A 20,631-nucleotide genomic window follows, 5' to 3' on the forward strand; every position below is an offset into this window, starting at 1 on the left:
ATTGTGGGCAGGGACACCTTCAACTAGTCCCAGTTGCTCAAAGCCCCATCCAACCTGGCCTTGAACATCTCCAGGGATGGGGCATTCACAACTTCCCTGCACAACCTGTTCCAATGCCTCACCACCCTCACAGTCAAGAATTTTTTCCTAATATCTAATCTAAACCTACTGTCTTATCAATTTAAACCCATTCCCCCTTGTCCTGTCACTACATGCCCTTGTAAATAGTCTTGTCCCATCTTTCCTGTAAGTTCCCTGCAGGTATTGGAAGGCTGCAATTAGGTCACCCCAAAACCTTCTCCAGGTTGAAAAAACCCAATTCTCTCAGCCTTTCCTCATAGGAGAGGTGCTCCAGCACTGATCAGTTTGGTGGCTTTCTCTGGACTCGCTAGAACAGGTCAGTGTTCATCCTATGCATGGGGCCCCAGAGCTGGATGCAGTGCTCCAGGTGGGGTCTCACCAGAGTAGAGGGATGGAATCACCTTCCTTGAGCTGCTGGCCATGCTTCTTTTGATGCAGCCCAGCATATGATTGGCTTTCTGGGCTGCAAGTGCACATTGCCAGCTCATGTCCAGTGTCTCATCCAGCAGCACCCCCAAGAACTTCTCAGCAGGGCTACACTTGATCTTTTCATCCTCCAACCTGGATTGATAGACCCGTGTTGTAGACCCTAACCATGAAGTTCTCTTTGTTACCTTCGTCTCTGATTTTTACCCACAGATTTTCTACCTGCTCATGGCTGTTTTTCAGAGACAACTCTTCACACTTAATCCCTGTCTTGATGTGGAAGGCAACCCCTCCACCTCTCCTTCCTTTCCTGTCTCTTCTGAACAATCTGTACCCACCAATAGTCACACTCCAGTCATGGGATTCATCTCATAATAGTCTGAATCAAGATTTAGATGTTATTTAGTTGTTCCTTTAGGAACTTATTTTGAGTAGATTTTCCCTTTCTGATTTGGTTTCGGGTTGGTTTGTTTGTTTGTTGTTTATTTTTTTTTGCAAATAACATGTCTGATATTTAATGTCACAGTGATCTCATTGCAGTTTCAGTGTAGCTAAAATGAAGTCCTACTTGTGACCAGCCTGAAGAACTGGCCTAGGGTGCTGGATAGTCTTTAAAAAACCCCACCCTGCTATAGCTCATAAGAACAGAAAATTAATTATATATATTTGTTTTTGTGACAAAGGTCATTGGATGCTCTTTTTTCTAAGATGAAAGAGAACTGAACTGATACACTGTGTCATAATTAATATCCCTTCTTCCAATTACTTTTCAAATAAAAGTATATTAAAAGAAACACTAATTTGGAGTCTTATGTTTAAAATTAATGGTTTTGCAGCAAACATTTCCTACTTTAAATGTCTAAACCTTTTCAAAGATTAAAGGAAATTAGTGTTGGCATATTTCATTAATTTTTCACTGCAACAAGAGGAAATGTGGGACTAATTTCATTTATATGGATTAAGAAATGTGTCGGTTTTCCCATTCTCGCTCTCCAGGGCATATTTTTACTGCAAGGCCTGTCATGATGACATCACGGATCCCAAAAGGATAAAAAAATGTGGCTGCAAACGGCGTAAGTAATATTTCTATCACTCCCTTCCTCTCCTTTTCATGAACTGTTCAGCCCTGAAAAATACCTATACGTGTATTTACGTGTTTTGCTCAGTGGTACAGAAAAACTAAGAAATAAATGCACAGTAACACAGTAAGTGCCATTTGCATTTCGGAAGTCTCCATGTCTTTATTACATTTCACACCACTCACACACCTATGTCTTCATTAAAAAATCCGTTAAGGGTCAATGCTAGCAAAACCTGAAGAATTAAGTCAAGCTAGATCTGATTGTGGAGGTTTCTGAGTTAAGAATTAGCCAATGGTGAAGTTTTGCTATCATTCATCACATGCAGAAATCCAGTATTTCAATAGTTTTCTTTACAGTAAAGAACTTCTGTCTGTCTTGCAGAACATGATTCTGTAAAAGAAGCAACTAGGGAATTCTATTATATCATATAACTATTAAAATAAATCATTTTTAAATAAGTGAACAGTTTTAGTGGAGGAAAGGATTGTCTGGAAGAAATTAAATATTAGTGCCTCTTATATATATCCTTTTAGCTGTAATGCTAATATTAAGTTTAGGTAAGTTCTTAAATTGTTTAGACAGTTTTTCGTGAAGAAATAATTGAGTTTTGGAATTGAGACCAGACTTTGCTTCTGAATTTTTATAAATATGTAGCAATTAGCATTTTACCTATCTGTACTTCGAAATTATTTTCCAGGGACTATCACAACCACATTTTGGCCAAAGATGTGTTTGACCCATGCATATTTGTAATACTGATAGAAAAATAATTTAGGGATTCATTCCTGAATGGATATATGAATATTTATGTGCATTCTGTGGTATTCTGCCATGAAAAAGATCACTCAGTTCAAAAGTACTGATTAAGTAAATTGAAAGAAATCAGAAGAGTTTGATCATGTCTGTTTTGCCACTATTTTCAAAAGGGAAAAAAACCCTCTTATTTATAGTTTTGAGTCAGTGTTATCACTGTGCGATTTTGAAGGACAGAAGAAGCCTAAACTGGACATTCTCTGCCTTTACGGAGTGCCTGAAGTGGATGAATTCTTGAAGATGATTTTGAAAAGAAAAAATATGTCACTGGAGTTTTTTTAAAAAAACTCCTGTCCCCAAAAAAACCAGGAGTGTGGAACAACAGTATAATTGAGCGAAAGCAGCTGAAACACTGTCAGAAAATGATATTTATCTTCCCAGTAGCCACAAGGAGAGCAAAGCACATGGAAAGCATGCCTGATGTGGAAGGAATGTATGCATTGCCTAACATATTGGAAAAAAATTGTTCAAGAACAGTTTATCCATGTGAGAATGTGACCTTTGAACTGCTGCCAAAGCCAATGAGTCTGCTGAGTAAGTTCTGGTAAAGCCAGTTACAGATGCCTCAGGGTGCCTGTAGCTCTCAAACAAAATCTTTTTTCCAAATTACTCAACAGTTAAAGAGAAATATGTTACCTGTTTAATTTGATCTGGTTCTGTCAGGGAAAAAAAAAGACCTATTATATTTGTATTTTCTTCTCTACTCTTCCTTCACATAATGTATGCTTTTTAAACATGTTCTGCTAAAAAAAAAAAAAATCCCCAAAATCTGTCAGTTTAATGTGAGGTCTACAATTTTCATTGTCATTTCTTAGAAGATAGGAATCATGAATTAACACTATAAAGGGCAAGAACCCTTTTTTGTATATTAATGAGAATCAAGGTAACCTCCTCAATACTAGGAAACCTTGAAGGAGATAGTATCCTGAAACTCAGCCAACACAATGGATATATTACCAGCAGTAAGGCCATGGAGAGGCAAGAGTAACCACTTCTGTGAGTAGCAATAGGAAATGTTACAAATGGCATGGTCACACATCAGTCCAATAAATGAAAGGGTGTTGGACAGATGAATAAACAAAATGATGGAGTTAGTGAGGCAGAAGAAGGAGGCAGCTGTCAGAGCTGGCACAGTAAGCACTGAATGTTAAGGAGGGAATCCTCTGAGTCAGATAAAAAAGGAGAAAAAACATGGTCAGTGAGAGTAAAATCTTAAATTTCCCTTTCATTGTCTTCTCTCTCCCTCAATCTGCCCTCTCTCCTCCCATTTCCTAGACACAGATAGGGTCACAGGTACTGTGATAGTAGGCAGCCCTTAGTACACCTGAGAACAACTTTCTCTTAAGGCCATGATCACAAGTATTAGAAATAATACAGTTGCTTCACTTTTAAAGTACTGTCATTAAGCAGAAAGTTTAAATGAAAAATTTCAACAGTAATTAGTGATTTTTGGTTCTCAAATGTTATTGACGATCTTGAGATCCCTTTTATGGGACCTGTTCTTTTGGGGTTTCTTTTGGTTTTTTTTTTAAGGTAAGTCTTTAGTGGAGCCTGTTATTCACATAAAATATTTTAGCTTTCAAATCACTAATCACTTTTGAAAAACCTTAACTATGTTATCCCTCTTTAAGCCGCACAAATCATTGTTCTTAAAAATGTAGTCTAACCAAAACAAAGGATAAATTGAGAAAACTCTTTCTCTATTGAGTTAGAAAACTGTTAACTGATCTGTCAACAGCTAGTATGTCAATTTGGTTTTCAAAGACACTTCATACAGTCACAAATGCATCTGTGTAGTCCTATATGTTAAATATGTATTTTAATTAGGGAGTAACATAGTAATTAGAGGCAGCTGAATGCAGAAAATATGTAAGATTAAATGAAAGGTTGTATGTAAAAATAATGACACATTCAGGTGAATTAACCGTGAAAGAATATCTTTACATGGAAAACTTAATTATGGTGGCATTAATTAATGCAGCTTCCCATGACACTTAAAACCCACATTCTTTAATAACGCATCTGAGGTTGCACTTCAATTTAGATACTTTCTGAACATTAGCTTGTGATATTGTTGGGGTCTAAACGTGAGTCTGACCTACATAGCCATTTGTCCAAACTTGTTAGGCCTAATGTTAATAATTCAGGGCAGATCAGTACATTTCTACAAGGCTAGGGATAATTAATGTAATCTCGCTTTCCTTTTGCAGTTTTCTTGCCATCCTTTTCTCCTTACCCATCCACTCCCTGAATAACATATGAATGCTGATGTCACATTGTCCAAAGAAATACTTGTGTGGAAATTTTATTCACAGATTGTTAATTTTTTTCAATGTTTTCAATCTCTTTCTATTTCATTTAACTGTAGTTTTTGCAGCAAGAGGCCAAATATATGTATATATTTATATAAAATACAGCCACGTTGGGATGAAATCTCTAAACTGGATGACCTATTCCTCCTGTTTCTTTCATTTTGTGCAACAGCTATGGTCTAATTCTCTATATATTTTTTCCAGTGACAGTGCTTGCTGTGAACGGTGGGGGTTGAACCCCAGAGGGGACATATCATGTGTACATTGATGTGTTTGAAGGAATTTCTTGTAATCTATGACAATTGACAAACTTTTGATTTATTTTTCCTCTTGCTGCCTTGGAACACGGCCCCTACTATATTTTAACTGCACACTGATAGTGATCTATTGTGAGTAAAAATGGGTTCCCTGTAGCCCAGAGTGCGGTCCAACCTGTCTTTCTCTAGCAGAGAGTATTTTTGTTCAGTATTTTGGTTCTTTTTTTTATTTATGTTGCATGTAGCAGTGATGTCATACCCACAAGTTTCTCATTGTTTACACCAATGGAGATTAGGGTGACATTGAAGAAAATACAGCAGTTTTCCCCTCTTCTACCTATTTACCCCTTTTTTCCACACACTTATTTTTTTATCCCTATTTGAAAATGAGATCTTGGGAATAGTATTTTCTTGAAATTATTCTAGAGATATCTCATGAATTCTTAGGGATATTGGTTAGGCTGGGGTAACTGCCACTGTAGCACTGTTGGCCTGGTTAAGTACAATTCAATTAATTGTCAGACCTTTGTTCAATTTTTTGGTACTTTGTCCTTTCCATTGCATAGCTGACACAAAGAGCAACACAGCAGTCTTTTACTGTCCTTATCTAACTTCTTTTTCCCCATTGGTAGAATAGAAAAAAAAGTTGATGGGGGAAAACTAGACAATGAATTAACTGTGTGGCTAACTTTTATTCTATAAACCCAGAGATATCTTCAACAGGAAACAAGCTACAGTGATTATTTTCCTGAGCTTGCTGGTTTGGAAATTAATTGCATAAGTAGACGCACACTAACTTTTCAGGACCTTAGCTGTAAAGTTTTACATTATTATTATTATTATATATAGAATAGGAACTTTATAGACCACTTCATGTCAATCTAGGTCATACCACTTTAAAGTGTACAGAATCTATGAAGGCTCTCATCAGCCACTTTTTAGTGTGTAAATCATCACAAGAGTGTGATGATTTAAATAAACACAGCATTTGGGACATGGAAAGAATTTGCTGCAAAGAAATGTACTGGTTATAGGGCAGCGTTGAGATTATATGGACTTGTTCTTTCAAACAGCAAGGGGCATCAAGTATCTCGGAACTGCAGTGTGGCATTACTGTACCAAATTGAGGCTGTAACCATACCATGGAACTGCAGCTATTCTAAGTAAGTGAGGCTGTGAGACTTCTTCAGCATTTTACCAGATAGTCTGGATTTATTGTGTGAACACACTTCAGGTCTTAATCAGGATTGAGATATTTTTTCCCCTCTCAGCTGTACACACCGTGGGATCTTGCAAAGAATCAAGGAAAGATTTATGCTCCTGGCATTGCATGATAAAGTGCTGGCTGTCTTGAAATTGCGATGGCTTGCATTATGATTACCATTATTTTCTATTTATCTTATTGTGGTGCCTGCAAACTACTCTAAAGGACTGAAATCCTGTTGTGGAAGAAGGAGTTCAAGGAGAGAACAGAAATTTTTCCAGATCTGTTTATAGCCTACCAAATGACACAGCAGAAGATGGGGCAGCAGAAAAAAGCAGATTATGAAACAGATCAGCATGATAAGAATCAATAATAAACCAGAAATAAACTAATTTCTATGGATAAAATGATGAATCCTATTAACTTTGAGGCAAAATAGTGGAAGTAATTTGGATTTATTTGGAACAATGTATTTATTTAAAACATATTTCTATGTTGAGGCCTTTCTGAATAAGAGAAAGTAGTTTAAATAGTAATAAATAAACAAATAAAGGAGTTCTTTATGCTACGAAAGAATTGTAAAGGTCATGTAGCTTTGTTTTTTTTTTTTTCCATTTCCCCAATAGCTTCAGTTTGTTCAATGATTATCTTTGAGAGTACACTGGCTGAGAGTCTTCTTTAAGGTAATGAAAGAAAGGTCATGATCAGATTTAAAAATTAAGATGAATTGGTCTATAAATGTGCCATTACATCAAAACTCATGAGCCATTCTTATAGCAACTAAAATAGGGCAAAATGTCCACTCAGGTCTCCTGGTGTTTTTTACAGTTTTGACAAAGAACAGCACATTTTGAATTGGAGCAAACAAGAAACCAGTTGCTTTTCATTGCAAAAATTGCAAGACAGTGAAGATGCTCACTTGTTAGTCTTGAAGTTGTCTTGTAAAATTAAATAACGGAGAGATAGCTTTGCCTGTTGTGTTAAGTGAAAATAAATCCTCACAAACATGCTGCTGTATTTTTCGGGAAACTGAAACTGTGCTGGAGAAGTCCTGTGTGTATTCCAGTCTCATGATACTAAAACCAGCATCGCTGAGAGATGATCAGGCCAGTCTGGTCGTCCTTTAATGCTGCTGATATTTTATGCATAGTTTGGATCATGAGAACTTGATGAATTGAAATGGCGCTGTGCATTTCAATTCTGAAGTGTAGTGTGACCTTTATATACCATTTGCTGGTCAAGAAACCTCCACTTCCTCTTAACCAGCTGCTACCTCGTAGAGATCCACTAGATGTCCTCGGAGATCCACTCTTGTTACTGCTGAGGTCAGGGGAAACTACCGTAGTGACGGGAGGATTACGAGGATGGGGTAGACTCTATGGTCAAAACAAACAAAAAAAAATCAGCAGAGATGAAGGGACACTTTGTTCTGCTTGCCTTTTTTTTTTTTTTTTAAAAAAAAAAAAAAAAAAAAAAGAGTTGTTCCTTGACATCTTTGGTAGAGAGTAATCTGCAGTTTCCTTTGCTTATTTTTGCAGCTGGAAATATTTCCCATTACTGTTTGTGAACTCTAAGTAACACTCAGATCCAGACAATCTAGACATTTGAACTGGACTTTTTGAGTTTTTGAGATGAGAAAGTAAGGTACTGCCCAAAGCTTAGACATCTAGGGCACATTCCTTCTTTATTAGAATGGAAGGCTACTGCCTTCTGAGAAAAATTGCAAAAAAAAAGTTTTAAATGTATTTATTTACTTTATAAGTAATTGAAAGAAATTTTGCTGTCTTTTTGCTCTTAATGAGTCAATGAGCAGTTCATAGATGCCTTGTTTTCTTAGTAAATTATTTAAGCAGTCTTATCTTCATGTCCATGAAAACTTTCCCTGATATTTTTACTAATTAGTTTTAGAAGTGCTGTATTGTTGTCATTATATTAAGTAGAAGGATCTGTTCCTATTTTTTAACATTTATTATTCACTTGAAAATAGGGAAGTAGTTTCCTTTTTGTCCCAAGTTACGTTTTCACCAGTATCAAATAACAGTTCTATTCAACACCCATAACACTTCTAGGCATAGAAATTAGTTGATTCTTATGCAGGTTCTACAGGTGTCAGATGAATTTAACACTCACCCAAAGGCTGTTCTTGAGGTCCCCCTGTCTCTCTGATGATTTCCATTTTTTGTTAATGTTTATGGAAGTTTTACCGAAAATGGTGTATGTGTGGCTGAACCATTTGAAATCATTTCTGTCTCATCTTTGATCTTGTCTCTAGTCATCCCTACTAATAGTACGTGTTTTGTTTTATTTAAAATAAGTAGTGTATTTGGTGTGAATGTAACTGACTGTATAAGAGGAATGAAGAGTAACAGCATGTTTTCTTTCCAAAAGTTATTGCTCTGATATGCAGTTGCTTATATACTGGTTGAAACCCTTATAGAAAGTCCTTTCTGCTACTTATATTTCCAGGTCCAAGCCTGTTTCCTGCATGTTAATGATGTGAAATATTCAAATGATGCATGATCTCCAGAACAACTGACAATAATAGTTAAAAACAGTCCCTGAAGGGCATTGCTTTTGAGAATCTCCATGGTGTCCTTCCCCTACTGAGCAGAAGGCCATAAACTTCCCACTTTATTGGTTTAAGTCTGATTAAAATGATACAAAAAGTTGTCCTTCCCAGCCTTCTTTGCCCTTAAGGATGATTTCTTTTTAATTTTCATAAATGTGTCCTATCCTATTATTGACTGTTGACAAGATATGGCTACAAGTAAATGAAAACCAGGGACTGTTACTAACCAATGACACAGCAGTTGAGAATTTCAGTGTGCTTTGCTACAGTGTTTGATTAGAAAATGTCCTTCAAAACAGCTATAATTAAAGCAAAATGGGCCTGCCTTTTACCTCACCTACTGTTACTGTTTCACAAATGCCCTTTATTTTTCTTTAATTTCCTTAATTAGTAAAATAGGCATACTGGAAAGACTTCCACACTTTTGGTAACTTATTTCACTTTTCTTTTGCTGTCCAACTTTTCAACTTTAAAGAATGTGATGGGAAGAGTTAGACAGAGGGGAAACCATGGGAAAACAAATGCTGTTTTGAATTTTCTGTGTAGTTTGAATGTGTATGCATCAAAAGCTGCAGCGGAAACCTTCTTATTTAAAATCCAAGCTCTGAGGAATGATGTACCATGCAATGAACAAGCCTGATGCTGCATGATGACTTTCTGAACAGCTGTAAGATAACTCTACTAGGATGCTAAAAGAACATGGCATTAGTCATGTGAGCAAAGTTTTAGAGGAATGGAGTCGCTGCTGAAGAGATCACTCATTCATCTCCCTCAATGCCTGTTTTCCACAATCATAATGTTACCCTTGCTTGACAAGTATACTATATGGCAAGTCATCAAGGCCTTAGAACAGGACTTGACCCATTTGAGTGATTTCAATCCCTCTTTCCTGGTGACTGTGGGATTAAGAAACTGGAAAAAAAAAGATAAATTATTTTAAATTTAATGTCATTACCATAATGCAAAAAACCCCATCCTAAACTGAAGGTACAGGCCAGAGAAACATTACCTTTTTTCTGCATTTGCTTTTAAGGTTTTGTTTTTGCCTGTCAATGTTGTTTTGTTTTTAGTATAATTGAGTCAGTTCAATCTAAACCATTACCAAAAGTGTTGGTTCAGTGCAACATGTGAAACAATCTAAGTGGCCTTTGGATTTCTTCAGATTTAAACAATCTGTGATTCAGATAACATACAAAATTTAATGATGATATTTATACATACATTTATGAAATAGGATGCTGTATATTTCTAGAAATACATAACAAGGACGTTCGGATGACTGAAGGATTAAAATGTTTTAGCTAACCTGCCACTTGTTTTGGAATTAGTGCCTAATTCTACATTCAGTTATTTGATTCTTGTTTGACTTTTGAATCCAGAGCAGAAAACACGCCAATGATTGATTCAGCATGTTTCAGTGGACCAATGCTCTATGTGCTTTTGGTGATGCCTTATTTGTGAACTGATCTTAATGTAAGCATATTTACCATTATTAGTTGTGTCTCTTATATGGGCAAATTTTGGTATTCTGTCAAGAGTTAATTTTAATTCCTGAAGATATAATGTAAGCAAAATAAATTTTTCAGAAAATTTTATTAACATCTTGTAACTCTTTAGTGATGTGTAATTTATTGCAATAAAGGAGTTCCTTGGCACAGTTTAATACAGGGGAATTATTATCATATGTTTAAGAATAAATATATTTATATATATGTATCTATATGTGTGTAAGTGTATAATGTATATGTGCGTGTGAGTGTGTGTATGTAAGAATTTATGTGTATGTGTGTTTTTGTGTGTGTATACATACATATATATTTATAGAAAAAAACCTCAAATTTTTACAGGAAAAAGGATACAGCAAAAGTATCTAATGGATTAGCAACTCTTTTTTTCATTTAAACCCAATAGTATTAATTGTGCCAAGGAGAAAGTATATTCTTAGGATTCTGTGCTTTTACTATGTTCTATTTGGATCCAAACACTTGACTGTAAACAGTAATTCTTCCCCGTGACTGCGGTCACCCTATAAGACTGAACAGAAATAAAGAGCAATTTATCTTTTGCCCTACTTTTAATGTACAGCCAAAGCGTTATCAATAATCTCATTGCATTTTTTTTTTCCTGGGTCAAGACTGTTAACATTAACTAAGGCCTGTATTGAATCCCTTAAATTACCTTCCAGCTGCCTTGTTATATATATAACCTTGCCATTAACCTGCTGCTCTTCCTCTCCTCCCATCCAACACATGGTTATAGCCAAGATGTCCATCTACAAGAGAATGAAACTGGCATGTTGTTTTGATTGCGGACGCTCTGAGCGTGACTGCTCTTGCATGTCAGGCAGTGTACATAGTAACATGGACACCCTTGAGAGAGCCTTCCCACTTTCTTCTGTCTCTGTTAATGATTGCTCCACCAGTTTACGTGCCTGTAAGTTTTAACACCAACACATGCTGTTCCATGTCTGTGGTGTCTGTGGTATCATCCCCGTCTTGTGTCGTACATTGTAGTTCTGTGAATTTTACTGGGCTGATGCTTTTTAAAAAACCAACCCCAAATTTGATTACAGCTCTGTCTTTATATTTATGTTTTAATTTATTTTTAATACAGAAAATTTAATTCATTATTTTGCTTTGTGTGCTCTTTATAAAGCATCCTCTTGCTATAGTTTGCAGGACCTTAGTAGTGCAGTTTCGTTACATCTTTTTTATTTAATCCATACAGTACAAATTGTCATTAATTAAAAAATAAGTGCTTCAGTGGAGGAACCGGCCTGTGTCTAAATATCTGGCTGTTGCTAAGCAGGTAGCTAGCTCTAATGATGGTGGTACTAGAGCACCGTACAATTGGCAGTGAATAAATATACAGGATTCAAGGTAGTAGCTGAACTATGGTAGCTGGAATTCTATCCTATACTGCTATTATTATCTTTAGTTTTGTGTGTAACCCTTCATTCTCAATAAGGCAGAACCTTCCATGTAATATTGAAACCACAGAAATATTAGTAAAAATGGTTGTACTTTTTGTAGTGCTTTTTTAGAAGGACTGGCCTGATAGAAATCCCTGGTACAAACATTTTGAAATTAATTGTAGAATCTGTCCCATAGGATGGTAACTATCTGAAATATGCCACAAAAGCTCTTTTGAAAGATCAGAGTCTAGGGGGAGAAAACAGAGAGCTTAGAACAATTCTGCATAGCCGTTAATTCTTTGGGTGAACTATAGGAATTCCAAAGCTTGGTTTGTCAGTGTGATGTCACCAACTGAGGAAGATTGTTAAACAAAATTATTTTTTTGGTTTCATTTTCTTGTCCTCTTTAATCATTCATAACAGGCAAAACTATGTCTTGGGACAGGAACTGTTTTTCTTTCCCTACCCAAATGGCAAAGAAAACTATAAAGTTATTCAAATACCTCTATGAAAAGTTTTTGGAGTTTTGATCAGGAAGCATGTCCGCTTTACATTACAAGTCATTAAGTACAAAAGTGCCTTCCACTATGAAGGCTATAATGTAGTTAATAGATTATGCATCTGGTTGTCTTTTGATGCTTTGTGTATTTCAGTATGTAGTCCAAGTGGTGAATGACTTTGGTTTAACTATTTTGACATTTGAGCTATTTTTCCGGTCACAAATATAACAATGCTATAAATTTTTGTCTGAAGACTGTGTCAATTGAAATTATTTTAATAGGATTTCTTGGAGATTTTACCAGAAATCTCTATATCTGTTTATAAACTCCTAGTTATCTGCTTAGTGACAACTCATGTATCACCTCAGGGTGGATGGTTCCCAGTTTTAAGTCCTGTTCTAAATAACATAAGTTTTTATCCTTTTAAGAGACCTTTATCAGAGTAAAATGAAACAAAACATATTTTGTTAAGAAAAGTGAATGAGAAACCTTCCTGTATTGAGAATTGCTGCAGGCAGTTACTTATACAGTGTAACAGCCCCAGTAACACGGTGCCTGGTATAGTTTGTATTCATACAGACTGCTACAGAGAGTACGTGGGTGGGTCCTGGCACTAGTGTTAACAGCAACTAGATTAGGATAAATTAATATGTCTCCTACAAGTGGATAAAATTTTTGCCATTAGCACTGTTTGGCAAGGAAAGAAAAACTAATTTGTAGGTTTACCATAGCTTTCAAGTCCACTTAAGACTCTACAGGGGCAGATAAAGTAAACATTTTTGATTGCATTGCCTGCTGAGCCAAAAACTTCCACAATAATGGTATTATTTCCAACAAAAACCAATGCTTTTTGGGAAACACGTTAGATCTGTGTTACATTTTGAAGGATAAGTGATATTGACAGCTTTGAGGATTTTTAGCATCCTATCCTTCAAGGGCCTTTTCCCCTCTTCATCACTCCATCAAATCAAAAGAGATCTCACTCTTCCCCTTGTGAGACTAGTCACCTTTGACTGGTAATAATAAGTACGAAAATCAATACCAATTCACACTCCGTGCAAAGCAGCATAAACCTTTCTTTTCCAATTAAAATATATATATACACGCAACGTTGCACTGGCAGGGCTTCAATAGAAATCAGTATGTTTTCTTTGCAGTGCATAGGGGTCGTGTGATGCCCATCTTGACAGAGCTAGTTAACTCAAAGAATGGCAGTGAGAGTCAGCTTTTCATTAAATATGAGCAGATGTGAAATGTAGAGTGTTTGACAATTAGAAATGGCAGCAGCAGGGCCCCAGAATCAAAGTGAGGTCAGATTGGTGGATCAGATTACCTCTCTTACATTCTTTAGTTGTTCTGAAAATCATTTTGAATTAGTGTCAGTGGAGCCATGATGGGTTTTGCCCTTTGTCTTTTATGCTAGGACTGTATTGTTTCCCCAGACACTCATTAAAGGTCATTATACTATTACAGGGCTTGCTTTGGTCGTGGTGCCCCAGTTGAGTTGGTTTGCTTCTACAATTGCTTAATGCATTTCTTTCTTTCTTTCCTATATTTTTTTTTAAAACTTCTGATTATAAAAGCAGGCTTTTTTCCCAAGGCAAATAAAATCCCAGACCATTATATATATCTTCTTGAAACAGTGAGTAGTTTTGGTGAGAATTAGTGCTGTTTCTAAGAATCTGATGTTGAGTAGAAGATATCAATTTACATATTCAATGATGTACACAGGATTTAGTCTACTAATTGCATAATATGCAGAGAAAGTAACACTTGCAGTGTGTTTTCCACTGCAAATGAGTTTCTCTTTTATTGTATTGTTGTTTGTACTTCCAGCAAATGAAAATCATATTTTGATTAAATATAATTACATTAAAGGAGCTATTGAGTTTATAGGCTGTTTTCTGGAAAAAATGCATATAATTTTTTTAAATGTAAGGAAATATAGTTTTGAATCTTTTTTTGTGTCTACATTTTTTCAGGTTTAGCTGCATTTGGTAGATTGCTACATGAACAGCAGTCAAATGGTCCAAGTATTTTTTGCACTGGAGACTCAAGTCAATTAGGGTGAAGAGAGGCACTTAACCACTGAAAAACCTAGGGGGGTTTATACAATGAAATTATGTTATTAATAAGTGTGATGTTTCTGCTTAGGTCTATGCCAAATCTTGGGGGATGCCATTCAAATGATTAAGTGATACAGACAGAAGCTTCACCTGAATCATTTAATTTCTGTGTTTCTGTATCACCATATGTCTGTGCTTCTCAGGAACATCATAAGTTCAAATTCCGAAAGGAAACCTTTTCTAAAGTTGTCGCTGTGCCCACTGCCATGGGATTCTAAATTCCCGACAAAATATTAGGCCCAGGCACACCTAATTCAGCCTGTGAGAAAACATGCTTTGGCATGCTCTGGTAGTTCTGAGAAGCTCTTTGTGAAGGCTTTTGCTTTAGTGAATATCGGGGATCTCTAGAGACAAAATAAGAGATTAATTATTGCTATGTTTTGAATGCAGGGCTCAACCCAAACTCCTAGCCATCTTATGTGGAAAGACCATGCTAAAACAAGTTGGAGAAAGCTTACCTTTTCAAAGTAACCAAAGCATGTATCTACCTGTGTACTAGACCCAGTTTAGAGCCATATATTCCATATAGTCTTTTATTGTCAGCATGTGATTTATGTTGTACAGACAAGTTGGCTGCTGAATCTCTCTCAAAGGACCTAAAATCCCATTCTGCAAGATTAGGTGAACATTTTGGGCAGCTTGAACCAAGACTGGTACATGGTGCTGAAACAATGTGTGGCAATGTGCTTTAGCAAGTTAGGTCAAGAAAAACTAACTTCTTCATTGACCTGTGTTACTTAGGGCAATGTAGACTTTGCCTGTGCAACTTTAAAACTGAAAAAGCCAAATTCTATGGTGAGAGTTGAAATTATATAACTGATTTAGCCAGAGAGGTCAATGCATAACACACACAGACATTGGTCAGTGTATCTAAAACTCCTCAGTTATATTACTATGTTTGGGCTTTTCTAAATGGTTTGACTATTAAGTCCTGCCTTCTTGAATAACTGGCTGAGGAGATAGCATACTCTTTATTTCTCCTGCAATGAGGGGACATATCCTCTGCTTTCTATCCTCTGCTTTTCTAACCTACTACTTCTCTAGTCCTGCTGTAGTAGCCAAGACAACAAGAACTACTTGCTTTTTCATGCATGAGCTAAGGTGCAGGAAGGGCCTGTATGTGCCCTATCAGAAGACAAATTTCAGTGCTAGAATTTTCTGTTTACCCTTTAGCAACAATGATTTTCCATTTACAGGATGCATATACCACCTTGTGGTAGCTAGAGACTCTGAGATTCTCAAACCAGCTATGAATATGATCCCATTTACATTATATTTGTAATGCTTTGACTATGAGAAAGTGGAGCAGTACCACTGCTCTCTCCCACTACACACCTTTTCTGAGCTGTGAGACTTCCTGCTGTGGCCACAGGAGGCTTTGAAAATCTTACTTTTACATATGCTGCATAAACACTTTCTTTTTAATATAACCCACTGATCTCTCTGTGGTCACACCGTCTCCTCTTTGTCCTGAACAAAAAGCCAACAGTACACCTTTAATGTTTTGAGGAAGAAGAAATTGAAGGAGGAAATAAGTCATTGTGTCTTCCTGTAGAGGAAAGACAGATGCTGCCCTTCTTGAATGGCATTGTAAGTTCATAAGTAAGTGATTATAACTGGATTGCTGTATTTTATGCAGCTCACTTCTATGGAATGACCCCACCTCTGTATACTGGAGAATGACTACTTTTCTTTAAAGAGATTAATGAAAATGGAACATTAGAATGAGACATAGTGCCAAATAAATTCCTGGTAATTCAAAGCCACAGAGAATATAAACAATAAACCAGTGAAACAAGCTGTGTGTGAAATATTGGTTTATGCAAAATTGGTTCCAAATATTGTCCTTTCAGGGTGACAGCTTTTTACTTCGGTTACATCAGTTTCCATGCGTTCAGTGTTGTATTCCTGGGAACTGACATGACTGTGAAGTTTCTTCTAAATACCTCTACAAGACTGCATGGTTTCCCTTTCAAAATACTGAAAATAATGTAAAAATGGACACCTGTGTTTATTTTAGTTGTCATTTTTTTCAGAAAAAAATACTATTTTAGATAACTCAGTTAAGATACAAGACCAGTACAGGTGAGGGGGAAAAAAAAGGTATATACATCTTAACATAGTCTGTGTTGCTACTGGGAAATGAAGGAAACCAACTCACCTTCCTTAGCTATCTTCTCAGAATGATCTACTGTCAGGAAAGCTGGTATTAGTAAAACTGGACAGTGGGGTTTTGAAGCAAATAAAACCAGACAGTGGAACAATAAGAAACAACAAATATGGGAGAAGCCTGTGCTCTTCTATAGAGGTTCTCATGGTGTAGCCTTTGATATGAAGTCAAAGCTTGCACATGCTGGAGATCTACCATATTTGCAGCCAGCTCCATAGCCTATGGCACTGGTAAATCAGAAGCCAGACACCATGAGATCTGCTTTTCTGGGACTGAAAAATTACTCTTCTATTTTCAAATTTAGTTTATATCTGCAATTCTGTCTAACCTATTTTCTTTCCGTCTTCTCCTTTTTGCAATCATATAAAAGTACGTGCATGTGTTTCCACTAAAGAAGATAGGATGAACTGACTCAATAAATGCAATCACAGTCTTATCTAGCATTCAAGAACTGCTTGCTGGAACAGTGGTTTCACTGAACCAAGCCTTTGATTTGTCTGCCTTTCTTGCACTCTTGATGTACAGCCCTCCAGGTGATCTTCTCGTTGATCTACAATACATTTTTTTGTATTGCTAACATAGTGATAGAAGCAGTGATCAGAATGGGCTGGTCCTGAGACTCCAAGAATCTATTCTATGTCTTTTTTTATGTGTATGAATGCACCATGATTTTTGTACTTCCTCTTCAAACACTGAGGAGATGACATTAATTACAGAGGGAGGAAAAGGTAATGTGAAACAATAGGTATTTTGCCATAGGTGACTTCAAGTATATAGTTTGACTATAACATTCAAAAAATCAATCCCATTTATTGTTCTATACTTTAATAAAACCTAAGTGCTGATAAATTATTTAACTTTCTTTTGGATATAGTATGAGCATATAGGTGAATACTGAGGTGTAGAAATGCAGCAGTAGAAAAAAAACCAGAATGATCCCTCCAAACCAAGCTGTTTTTTTTAGAAGGTAGAATGGTAAAAGTGAGATAGTCTGACTCATTACTAGATAATATAAATAATGAAGCATGCACTTTTTCATATCAGTTTTGTCATGCAGCATGTACCACTGGGCTGATGAGAGTGACTTCTGCCCAGTTTGTGGTGTCTGTGACAAGGAGATGAACCCTCACATCACCGTGGGATGGAGGCACTGCTAAGTTTAGCAGTGAATCCTTTGATGAATTGGGAAAATGGGGAGAGGGAAAGATCAAGGAGTCTGCATTAATTCCTTTAGGCCTTTACGTTGAGTGGTGATTCTTACCAGGGTCACAGGGAAGGGACTAGTGAGTGGCTTGCTTTTATGGGGACAAGTTAGAAAAGATGCCGTCTGCATCCTGTGGAATGAATTTAGCAGAGGGTCTTATGCAAGGTGACATGGAAATTATGTTTGCATTTTTAGTTCCTGAGTGTGGCTGGTTGTCATGAAACTCACCATGACAGTTTCTTACCACCAGGCAGCAGATTCTTCCTGTTACCTCCGTGGTGTGGGACAGATGCTAGCCGGTTAGGTCTCCTTCTCTACTGTTTCCCAGCTATTTCAAGTGACAGATGCCAGAGCTGGCTCGGTTTCAGCTTGAGCATTTCTGTCATAGCCCTGCCTTGAGCCCAAATTCTGACCTTTACTATATGAAATAAAGTATTTATGAACAAGCAGTGGCTTGATCCAGAGCAAGCTTAGAGCAAATGTCAAGTGTCAAGTCAGTCTCCTGCCTCCTTATACCACCTGCATTAGGAACCTGGATTAGACCCTAGACTACAGCACTGACTGCCTTAGGCTTTATGGGTCTGGAGAGACATAACTTATTAACAAAGAGTTATTAAATTTTTATCAGTTTTATAACGCAATGTAAATGCCTTCTATGAATCTACATTGTATTCATTATCATTTAAAACGTTAATTAAGTCAAAGTTGCATTTAATTTAGTTCTAAATGCGCCTTTGGGAGGAAGCTTTTAAAAACAGCTGCAGGATTGAGAAGCTCATTGATGCTGGGAAGTTGTTAGTAGCACTTTTCAGGATAGGTCCCTCAAATTGATTGCCATTTTGAGTCTTAGCTAATTTGTGTGGATGTTATTGGGCAAGGTCTCAAATTAATATTGAACCAACCAGAGCAGAAAACTATCAGCTCATGCTAATCACAGAGACACTTTGATATGTAATTCCTGTTCTTTTTAAATTATGTCAAAACTAAAAATTTTGATTTGTAAAACTTGTACATCTCATACTCTTGTGTTGAAAGATTGGGGGGTTTTTTCCATTTTATATCCTTATTGTTTGTATCCTGTTATAATTCAAGTGAAAACATATTCATTGTCTTCGAATATTGTCCTTTAGGGTCACAGAAAAAAAAATCTGGCCTAGGTCTTCTACATTTCATGTAACCTGAAGTTACTCTAATATGTAGATGGAGGTGCTCATTGAAGTATACAACAGACCACAATACAGTTTCAACATATAAAGTGGAACGGAGTTTAGTATAAAAAAAATCCTAGATTAAAAGCTCTTGCATAATGTATGGGAGTGTTTTGACTTTTGATACATTTTGATAAAAACAGAAGAAAGCAGGAAAAAATCAAATACAGTGTTTCTGTCACCTGATTATTCCATTGAGATCCTTAGCATATTTAATATATGCATAGCTTTATTCAGGTGAGGAGTCACATTAGCTATTGTGTGACCACCTATATACATATTATGTGATTCATACTTCTAGAACTGAAAGCAGGGGCAACCAATGTATTTCTTACATAAGATAGGAGAATCTATTGAAATAGGAGCAGAAATCTTCAGATTTATCAGAGTAGGTCCAGCAGAATGGTTCAGCCCCTAGTCCGGAAGCCAGAAGTAACTCGCAAGACAATTTTTTCTGGGTCTTTACTGAGTACCCAGAACCTTCCCAAGCATTTGTATATGCCAGGATGCATAACCTCATGAATTTTTTATGTTCTGCGTGAAAAGAGGAGGTTGTTGTCACATAACTCCAGATGTGGCTCTTGAAGTGCCACAAAACAAGCACCCATACTGTATCATTACTTTGATTGGGGTTATAGTAGACAGGAGGGGGGTGAACAGAATGTATCATAGATATATTTATTTCAGTATGTAAGTTCTTAATTATGTTGATAACATACTTTTAAAATAGGTTAAAGTTCAGTCATAATTTTGCTGTTTGAGATTATTCACCAGCCTTTGTTAGCATTCTTTTTTTATAATGCTATGATACAGCTTTCCTTGTGATATTTTATGTATTACTGGATCCTGTAATGCTGTGATTCACTTATTATCCAAGATTTTCCAAAACATAATGTGTACTATGTCACACACACATGCTTCACTGATACTGATCAGATCTTGTTAGCACAGTACAATTATTCTGAAGAGTGAAAAAAGTGTTATTACTGTGTAAGATATGGCCAATGTCATCTGGTTAAACACTCCTGTGTACATTTTAGTTTGACTGGAAATTCTACCTAGGCAAATGTGAAACAAAAATTTCACAAGGCAAAGATCTTGACTGTGCCACTAGCTTACTACATGCCTATAGTTCTTTTTCCACCCAGAGTCTGAAAATATTATGTTCTCTATATATTATATTACATTTTGTGCTAAGAAGTGCTTTACATTTTGAAGTCCTGAATATAAGCCTGATTGTCCTTTTGACATAGTTATTCCCCTGAAGAGGCCAATTTTCGTGTCTTCTGATCTTTGCTGAAGAAGGACATAGATACACAGCAAGGAGGAGAGGAAAGTGAAATAGGGTACATGACAGAAAGAAGTGGCAAAATTACCATGACTGCCTTGCTGCTTAGGGACATTTTGAAAGGGGATACTATCTGAAAGGGCAGGGATAACTTCTGTTTATCTGCATCAGTAGAGAAGAATCTCTTATGCCATATTTTAAAAATCATCTGCAGTTTTTAGCTGCTTCTGAACTTTAATTGGAATGCAGACCTTGTTTACTGCTGAAGGAAATCCAAAAAATCATTATAGCATCTTTGATCTTTGTCATGCAATTTCCTTTGTTCGTTCTAGCATAAAAGATTTTGCTTGCACTAAGCATGTTGCTTTCTCCATTCCCATGTTCCTGATGTTATCTTCACTCTCTAACTCAGTGGTGTTATGTGTTCTCTGACACGGCATGTCTGACAATACGGAGAGAGATTTTACATCACCATGT

General features: G+C 36.5%; 1 protein-coding gene across 45 annotated transcripts in view; it reads left to right on the forward strand.

Annotated features, from left to right (window-relative positions):
• The window catches only part of KCNMA1 (potassium calcium-activated channel subfamily M alpha 1), a 480,406-nt gene that overhangs the window by 371,546 nt on the left and 88,229 nt on the right, over positions 1–20,631 (forward strand). For 14 of the 45 annotated variants that reach the window (XM_027724007.2, XM_027724008.2, XM_027724021.2 and 11 more), the window contains one exon: positions 1,504–1,580. In XM_027724007.2, coding sequence (XP_027579808.1) covers positions 1,504–1,580 — 77 coding nt within the window. Of the gene's footprint in view, positions 1–1,503; positions 1,581–5,094; positions 5,104–11,003; positions 11,178–20,631 lie in introns of all 45 variants that reach the window. The other 31 variants (XM_039380922.1, XM_027724006.2, XM_027724019.2 and 28 more) reach the window with 3 other exon arrangements.

The sequence above is a fragment of the Pipra filicauda genome, unplaced genomic scaffold (genome assembly GCF_003945595.2).
Source record: "Pipra filicauda isolate LSUMZ 115617 unplaced genomic scaffold, ASM394559v2 scaffold207_size1410395_pilon, whole genome shotgun sequence".
NCBI classification, from domain to species: domain Eukaryota; kingdom Metazoa; phylum Chordata; class Aves; order Passeriformes; family Pipridae; genus Pipra; species Pipra filicauda.